Source organism: Morone saxatilis, unplaced genomic scaffold, assembly GCF_004916995.1.
Source record: "Morone saxatilis isolate NCDOM2014 unplaced genomic scaffold, NCSU_SB_2.0 Contig12, whole genome shotgun sequence".
Taxonomy (NCBI): domain Eukaryota; kingdom Metazoa; phylum Chordata; class Actinopteri; family Moronidae; genus Morone; species Morone saxatilis.
In genome coordinates, this window is record NW_023339674.1 from 21,399,775 (window position 1) to 21,408,692 (window position 8,918).

At 41.3% G+C, this 8,918-nt stretch overlaps 2 protein-coding genes across 2 annotated transcripts in view; both read left to right on the forward strand.

Annotated features, from left to right (window-relative positions):
- sgcb (sarcoglycan, beta (dystrophin-associated glycoprotein)) overlaps positions 1–1,278 on the forward strand; it is a 3,808-nt gene extending 2,530 nt beyond the window's left edge. The window contains exon 6 of the mRNA XM_035653194.1: positions 121–1,278. Within this exon, the coding sequence (XP_035509087.1) occupies positions 121–321 (201 nt within the window). The 3' untranslated portion in view covers positions 322–1,278. The remainder of the gene's footprint in view (positions 1–120) is intronic.
- A 981-nt stretch (positions 1,279–2,259) lies between these two features.
- LOC118321445 (leucine-rich repeat and immunoglobulin-like domain-containing nogo receptor-interacting protein 2) lies at positions 2,260–7,306 on the forward strand. The gene is made up of 6 exons (XM_035652762.1): positions 2,260–2,381; positions 4,625–4,794; positions 5,028–5,361; positions 5,454–5,580; positions 6,901–6,975; positions 7,183–7,306. Exons 2-6 carry the CDS (start codon positions 4,768–4,770, stop codon positions 7,304–7,306), a joined length of 687 nt encoding a protein of 228 aa, XP_035508655.1. The 5' UTR covers positions 2,260–2,381; positions 4,625–4,767.
- The last annotated feature ends 1,612 nt before the right edge of the window (positions 7,307–8,918 follow it).

An 8,918-nucleotide genomic window follows, 5' to 3' on the forward strand; every position in this document is an offset into this window, starting at 1 on the left:
GGGCCGCAGGTCGGATTCGAACCCTGGGCCGCTGCAGTCTTTTAAAATAAGTGTTGCATGAATACAGTTTAAAGCTAATGAAGATGAATGTGTAAGGATGGATGGGTTTTCTCTTTGCAGGAGAACAGCATCATCCTCAATGGGTCAGTCATGTTCAACGCTACACGCATCCCCAATTCCGCCGGAGATGTGTATTTCGATGAAGGTCTGGAGAGGTACAAGCTCTGCATGTGTGCAGATGGGACTCTGTTCCGTGTACAGGTGAAATATCACAATATGGGCTGCCAGACTTCAGATAACCCATGTAGAAAAGCTCACTAGGAGACTTGACTGGAATCTACTGTATCCCCCCACAATCTGTCACCACTGATGTCAGATTACAAATGTGTGTATGTAGAACATTTTATAGGCCATTCATTACTTGCACATAATAATACCTCCTCACCTGATTAATTCTGTGCTCCTGATTTTGTTGCCAAACAGGAATTGTGTTACAGCTCATTGCCACATGGCCAAAGATATTAACAGATGTAAGTGCTAAAGTGTTTTTATTGTTCTGCAGGTTTGCCAACTTTATCTAAAATGTATAATGCCATATCAGGGGTTTACATTGCCCATTGATTGGAGTTAGAAGCTACAGTATTTACTTTTTGCCTTACCGTCCAGTGTTACTAATTTACAAACCTTGCAGACGGGTTGTGTATGATATTATTTGCTGTTCATTGTTTCTGGCAGCTGTGTTTGATATTTTCTTTATAATATTCACTGACAAGGGTGAGACACTACATGATTATACTGATTTGTGTGTTATTAAATTTGGGATAAAGTGTAAAACATGAGATACATTTTAAGCCATCCAGTAAGCAGAGAAGGTCTCTTTCTGCACATTTTGGATTGTCTATAATGCACGTGCCAATGGATTTACAAGGGAGGATATAGAATATAATATATATGTAATATTCAAATTTTGAACAATGACAACGAAATAATACAGTATTGAAAAACAGAACGAGAGCGAGTGCACTAAGTTATGCTACAGATTAATGCAAATCTCTTTAAATGTTGATGTTTATGAATGTCAGGAAAGTTTAAATAATCAGTAGCTTGGTTTTAAGCCTATATTGAGTTGTTTGACTTTTGTGCAATATAGTATAAAAGATTTGACTTTCATTTTGCTTTGGGTTGTCTTGTCTGTTTTATAAGAGTGCTGCTGTTGAGAAATATCATAAAGTATCACAAAGCCTGTTGTGAGAGTGGTTTTCATCAACTAAATGAAAAGTATTTGAAAAGTTGTCCAACATTTCATTGCTATGTTTGTTTCAATAAAGAAACAAGTTGCTATGTGAAACTTCTTATCCTTGGTTTCAGTAAATGTCTCAGGTGTTTACATGTTCATTTAAAGTCATAAAAGAATACTGTGCCTCATTATGCTGTTTTATTATCTAATAGAATGTGCAACCGTGGGCATGGTCCTCCTTGCCATAAACCCTCAGGATTGTGGTTATCTAACATACATAAAGAGGAAAACAATGACAGTAAGACATTAACTAGACATGTAAATGATTGAATGAATCACTGAATGGCATTTGGGTTAGTGCATGTTAAGCTCGACGCAGCGAAATATTCTTCAGACTTTGATCAGAACTGCTGGAGACAAAGTTAATACACTGAAAGCACTCGGTGTGAAAAGAGTCAGGTTTTCCTGTCAGCTTGTCAGAGAGTGGATACGCAGGTGAGTTTGATGTTTTTGGTTAATTTACTGTTTGTTTATTGTACATCATGGATTTCTTTTAATTTAATGAATAACTGATGAGGCATTTGATTGTAGTACTGATTGTAGTATTGATTGTACTGTCTTTCATACAACATATCCTAATGGTAAAAATTGACCTTATTTGTTTCTGTTATTCATGATGTATCTGTACCCTCAGGTTGACGGCTTGCGATGGCAGTGGCACAGGGGCCGTTCTTGGCTGCTGTGCTGCTTTTTGTCTCCCTGGGGCTTCATCGCTCCTCTCCCCTACCTGCCTGCCCAGAGCCCTGCACCTGCCAGAGAGCTCCCCTGTTGAACTGTTCCTCCTCTGGCCTTTCCCTGGTGCCACAAGGCATCCAAGACTCTGTCACCGAGCTAGACTTGTCTCATAACCTCCTTGACTCTGTAACACTCGACCAACCGCATCGTAACCTCAAGAATGTATGGCTGGGAAACAATAGTATCACACGCTTGTCCCTCTGCATCGAGAGAAAGCTGGGAGGCCGTTATGTCAGTGGCAGACATCTACATCGCTTGAGACCTTGGAGCAAACAGGGATGTGTATCTTGGGCCCCCACCCTGCAGCTCCTTTCTGTTGAGAGGAATCAGCTAGAGCAACTCCCAGAGGGTGAGTCAGGTGTAATATGGTTATACACCCATATATAAAATCCTATCACAGCACATTAACAGTATAATAAGCATAGCTTCCAGTGATATCAGCACAAAGAAATTGTGTTCTGTTACATGTTAAAATGTCTTTACTATTGATTGGGATAAAGATCTTGCACGGGTGAACAGTCTGGTTTAGAAGTATCTTCACAACATATCAAACACTCTCAAACACTTCCATATCATCTGTTATCTATATATTCAGTGCATGAAAGTAGAGTGTCTGTTCATTAACTTAATAATCAGGTTTTAATTTATTTATCAACCATTCAGATCATTTACGTTAGTAAAGGTAGCTTAAACATTTGCCCCTGTTATTGTTATATCATTATACTATAGGACCTTTATTATTGATGAGGCTACGTGTAAGCAGCACTTAAATGCTGTAGTTGGTCAAGGTGGAGCTAATTTAGTTACTTGACATTTTCTTTTAAACTATACCAATGCATCATATTTTACTAAACTGATCATCTAGGATTATTCAATTCTACAGCTTTTTTTATTTATAATTTAATCCTACACATTACCATTATTTTTATATTATTATTATTTTTATTTATATTTAAAAATTACTTGATTTTTTGTGATTCTTAGGCAAATTCCTCGTATGTGTAAACTTACTTGGCAATAAACCCAATTCTGATTCTGATTCTAATCACAAAATCTTAAGCTACTAAAATCAGTAGAAAAAGAGTAGGCAGTCATTCTCAGACTTGAAATGTACAGTATAGTTTTAACAATATTGGTAACTACCTTATAATGACTTATACACCACACCCAATATGTTGTAAGCCTAAACAGTCTCATGGAATGTATATTGTCTGGGTGTGTACTCAAGATATAAACTGTAGTATCTCTAAGGAGTATAAACAGGAGGTGGACACCCACTCTTAATGAATTCCTACCTTGATGGGGCCTAACTGTTTCTACCAAAATGCTTGTACAATGTTCTTTGTGTGTGTATGTTAAGAAATTTGGGTTTTTAAAAATGTTTTTCTTGTCCCATTTATCATCTTGTGATTTATCTTGTGACCTGATCCCTGGCCTAGACAATTTGATTATTACATTATCAAATTACACATGAATGTGTCTTTTTTTTAAACTGTTTTTGTGTGTGGGTGATGGTTTAGGGGTTAAAGGTTATGTACCTGATAGTTAAATTGCCCAGTAAACATGATGCACACCTTTAATTGCCCTCTGGAGTGCTGTTGAGAAATGTCCATGAGTCAGATAGTCAGATAGTCAGACTAGGCATATTTATTTAGCCAATTTCAGCCTAAAAAGTTAGTCTGAGGTCTACTAACCTCCATATCGTAGAATAAATCTGTGAGCTATGTGAATTGCTACTGTCCTTTTATTTGATTCTCACATCTAACCAACCCTCTCATTGATCCTTTATCTTAAGTACTTTGCTCCACTCAGAAATGATTAAACCTCCCAAGATAATACACTGTACACCCTTTAGCCAGTCAGTTTTTATTGACATTCCAGTAGCTCAAAGAAACATGTAAACATTACACAGTACAACTCTTACGTTTTCCTTTGCATCAAGGGATTTCATAGAATTCCCTCTGCCTTGTTGAATATATGTGTGTTTCAAAGACATGCTTTCACTATGGTTGTATTAAAGGCATGTGTGGACAGCCCATTTACTCAGCAAGAGCTGTCTTGACAGTCATAGACTTCTTTCCTGTTTGGTATTCAGCTCACAGAACCCTCAGTGCCACTCTAATGAAGCACAGATCCACAGTGGCTTACTTCAACCCAGCAGTCTCAGGGAGACTGTCTCTGGCTAGTGAAAAGGGGGAGACAGCAGGGTAGAATGAGTACCACAGGAACATTCTTAGCCCCTAATTAGTCATCTTGTGTTGTAGTGTTTTCGGTGAAAATAAGAATCTGGATTAATATTCTAGGAAAGGGATGTTGGATTCAAACATTTTACACTATTCACTATATAGAAGTCCACAGAGTGAGAGAGTAAGAGGGCTGTAGTTTACATTATTTAATCTCAGCATCAGGAACACTGCAGTACTCAAACAAATCAACTTCATAGCTAAAAGACATTTTTCACCTTGCATTCACAGTGAATAAGGTAAAGCAGTACAGGAATGAGAAGAAACTGACTGGCCTCTGTTGTCAATGAAAACCTGTAACGTGGTTCTTGTTGAGTTCTAATTACAGCTCTTGTTTTCTGTCATCCAGGGCTGGAAGGTAGTGAGTCATTACAGGTTCTGCAGCTCTCCTTTAATAGGATCTCAACTTTACGACAAGAAGACCTCAGCCACCTTCGGCAGCTAAAAGAGCTACACCTGCAACATAATCTCATCACAAGTCTCCATCCACAGATGTTTCAGGAGTTAGCCCAGCTCCAGGTAACACAGTTTTTTTTAAATCTAATTTATTAAAAAAATACACAGACAATTTAGTATTCCAACAATAAACTCAGTGATACCACACATTCTTTATTTAGTCATTTTCAGGAAAGGATTGTCCAACAGAAAGATAATGGAGCTTTTATTTCGGGAATTTTTAATTAAATTGTTTTAACAATTAAATTACACATCTCAACATCTGCTGTATGTCTATGTTGTGTCCCCCTTAAAAGGTCCTTGATCTGAGCTTCAACATGTTGACCAGTCTCCATCCTTTGATGTACGTTTCTTTGCGTAACATTGGGGCGCATGTTAGACTGGGTGGGAACAGATGGCAGTGTGATTGCAGTATGCGCAGTCTAAGAAGGCGGATGGCCTATGACAACAGCAGAGGCCTGCAGGCCTGGAGTGTGGTGTGTGCTTCCCCTTCCATCCTTTCAGGAAGAGACCTGCTACATTTGGAGGAGGATGACCTTAACTGTTTTAGTACTGAAAATAGGCCAGAGGTCCACCAAGATGTGACTGTCTATAGTGGCTCTGAGATACTGCTGTCTTGCTCTACACAAGGTAACACAGTCAAAAAAAGTGTAAAATAACTTGGTAATACAGAACTATGTAGGTCAATCCAACTGCATGTCAATGTCTTTTTTTTTTTGTAGATTCAATGTGGTGGACGCCCAGTGGTCAAACCTCTGTAAGCCAACCTCAGGCTGGTCTACTCATCAATGACATCACAGAGAGAGACACAGGACTATATGTGTGTCTGTCTGAAGAACGTGAAGATTTGTCTGTTTTTAATCTCCAAATCAGTAAAATAGGAGGTGCGAAAAGAAACGCTAGAAGTTTACCCAGAACCAGCCAACAAATAATTTCACAAGGCACCCTAAATAAAATAGGTCAAGTAAGGAATCAGACAGCCACACATTCTAATTTGGCTCTGGCTGTCTGTCTGTCTGTTTTCATCACATTTCTGATAGCGTTCATCCTAGGAGTCCTAGCAAGACCTTGTATAGATGTTCTTTGTAGAAAGGTCACCAACAAGAAAAGCTCCCCTGAAACCAACTCTGTTTCAACAGTAGAACAAAGACAATATGACAATGAGGCCTACGCCAATGGCGAGGAACCAGAAGAGACAGGCACTCATAGGGAAAGGAGAGTCACATTTAGCACTGTAGACTTTATAGAAAACAGCAATGTACAATATTATGACACTGTAGCCAGTGGCGATCAGGAAAGCATTAATAATGATACAGTGATTGAATGTGAAGCAGCTATGGCTGATAAGGATACACATACAGCTGGAGATTCAGGAAGTGAAAACAGCTTACGACAAAGTAGTCCAGAGGAAAACAAGAAAGACTGCAGAAACCTCTCAGGCATCACTGATGCAGGCCACACACACGACATAGAGTTTGAACACATCCCAGACCCTGTTGAGCTGGAAAAGAGGAGAAGCTTTTCTTCATGCTCGGATTCTTCCCTATCTGAAGTATATGAAGACCAAATGGCAGAGGGAGATCACACAACACCAAAGTCTCCTCAGCTGGCAGAGGACTCTGTTCAGCAAAGATCTGGTTTGTCACCAGCAAGAAAAGTAGAGGTGCGACAAATTTCTATAGAGGGAAGTGAACTTCCTGGATTTTCTTCTGTGCCCTTTGCAGACTGGTCACCACATACAAAGAGCTCAAACCAAACAGACCCTGATCTGTGGCAGGAGAATGAAGAACAATTTGAATTTAGTGATTCTGTTCGGAGCATGTCTCCAAGGTCCAGCAGTGTGTGTGGTTCTTTTAAGGATTCAAAACTGATTGTGGCACCCAGTTTAGATAAACAGCAGAGGGATGATATGTCCAGCTCCAGCTCATATGTCAGTGAGGATGAGCCTACAAAATACACTGTGAACTCAGACCAAGAGGAAGAGGAGGATATAGAAAGGAACTACAATAAACCTGTCACTAATGCTTGCCTTAAACAAGATGCTAGTTTTCAACAGAACCATGGTGTAGATCCCATCAGGCCTTCAGTGGGATTTAATCATGATGATTACAGATATGACAAACTAACGCATGCAGTGAGACCAGAGCACTCCTTGTCCTCTCATTCAAGCGACAGTGATGGGGAGGACTACACAGTCAAACAAGAAACAGATACAGGAGCGGGCAAAGACCGTCTGCCGTCTGAGTCAGAAACACTGTTGGCAGACCTAAATCGCCAAAGCATCCCCCAAATCAATAGGCGATGCTGGATTATCAATCAGGCACCATCACCTGACGTCTGGAGTTGGCGAGTTTCTAGTAGGGTCCAGTGGACTGAAGACAAGCAGAGCCCAGCAGAAGGTGGACATTGCAGGTGATTCGTTTTCAAGAAGTCTCAGAGTCGATGATCCAGACACAGCGAGTGCCTGACGCCTGTGAATCCTTCGAGCATCCGTACCACGCACTCAGAAGCGTCGCTGGAGTACCGAAGACAACAGCCCACCCAGGGTCACCTGACTCTGGATTGCATCTTCTAATAGGGTGACAGGTGAACGATGAACAACAGTGCCACATAAAAAGAACAGAGCCAGGAGAAGGTAGACATTGGAGTAGTTACATATCAAGCAATCTTTCAAAGTGAACGTCGATTGGATCCAGACAACACAGGTGGGCCTTTACCTGTGAGTCTTCATTACTACACGCGGTCAGAGAGGTCGTCGTGGAGTATTAGGAAAGCAGTCACCTGACTGCTGATTCATCTTCTAGTAGTGACAGTGAGGCTGAAGACAATAACCCAGCGCCCCGCATTAAGAAAGCAGAGAGCAAGAGGGAATCCATGGCAACGCGCCATCCAATGCTAAAATATTCTCAAAACTGTTAGAGTCGATGACCCACAGAAACAGATGGCCTGTGCTTAGATCTTGAGCAGGTACCACACGCCAATCAAGAAGCATCGTGGATTGCATGGCAAAGCACCATCGACCTGACTCTGATTGCATCTTCGTAGTTGTGACAGGTGAAAGGATGAACACAAGCAGGGCCACATTAGAGAAGAGAGCCCAGGCAAAGGTGACATTGCACAAAGTCAACTTTCAAGGAATCTCAAACTAAAAGTCGGATGATCAGACCACACCAGTGGCCTGACCCTTTGATCGGTTCAGGCGCATACTCACGCATCAAAGAAGCGTTCTGGATATCAAAAGCACCATCAGCCTGAACTCTGATTCCATCTTCTAGATGGAGTGAGCAGGTGGAAGATTGAAACAACAAGCCAGCATACGAGAAACCGAAGCCCAGGAAAGGTAGACATTGTAGTAGTCACATATCAAGAGTGTCTCAAACTTGAACCGTCATTATCCAGACACACAAGTGGCCCCTAACCCTTGATCTTTCAGCGTCACAACGCGTCAAGAGCGCGCGTCTGGATATTAACAGCCACCAGGTCACTGGACTCTGATTCATCTCTCTAGGTAGTGACAGGTGAGGAATAGAAACAATCAAACCCCAGTTAAGAAACAGAGAGGCAAGGACGGAGACAGTACAGGTCGGGCAGCAGGTCATTCAATTAAAAGGTAATCTCAACCACTGTCAAGTCTGATGGACCAGCGACGAACACCAGTCGGGCTCCCGTGTCCTAGATCTGGAGCATAACACACGGACATCAGAAGGCATGCTGGATATCAAAAGCACCAGTCACCTGACTCTCTGATTCGATCTTGTTAGTAGTGACAGTGAAGATGAAACAACAGGGTCAGAAGATAAGAGAAGCAGAGGCCCAGTCAAAGTGACACTTGCAAAAATTCGAATTTTCAAGAATCTCAAAAGCTAAGAAGGTCATGATCCAGTGAGACACAGTGCCTACCCAATCTGATCTTCAGCGTTACTAACGCGTCAGAGCGAGCGTGTGGAGGTATCAAAGCACCATCGACCTGACTCGTGATTCATCTTCTAGTAGTGACAGTGAGGATGAAACAACAGGCCACATAGAGAAGCAGAGCCCAGTCAAGGTAGACATTGCAGGAGTTACATTTCAAGAATCTCAAACTGAAAGTCATGATCCAGACACACAGTGGCCTACCCTTGATCTTCAGCATACTACACGCATCAAGAGGCGTCTGGATATTAAAGCACCATCACCGGCTTCTGATT

What these genes read in the sequence shown, in the direction of transcription:
- LOC118321445 (XM_035652762.1), top strand. Translation starts at nt 4,768, where the DNA reads ATGTTTCAGGAGTTAGCCCAGCTCCAG. An exon ending in AGGAGTTAGCCCAGCTCCAG is followed by an intron (nt 4,795 to 5,027) that starts GTAACACAGTTT and finishes CCCCCTTAAAAG; the next exon opens with GTCCTTGATCTGAGCTTCAA. An exon ending in GCTGTCTTGCTCTACACAAG is followed by an intron (nt 5,362 to 5,453) that starts GTAACACAGTCA and finishes TTTTTTTTGTAG; the next exon opens with ATTCAATGTGGTGGACGCCC.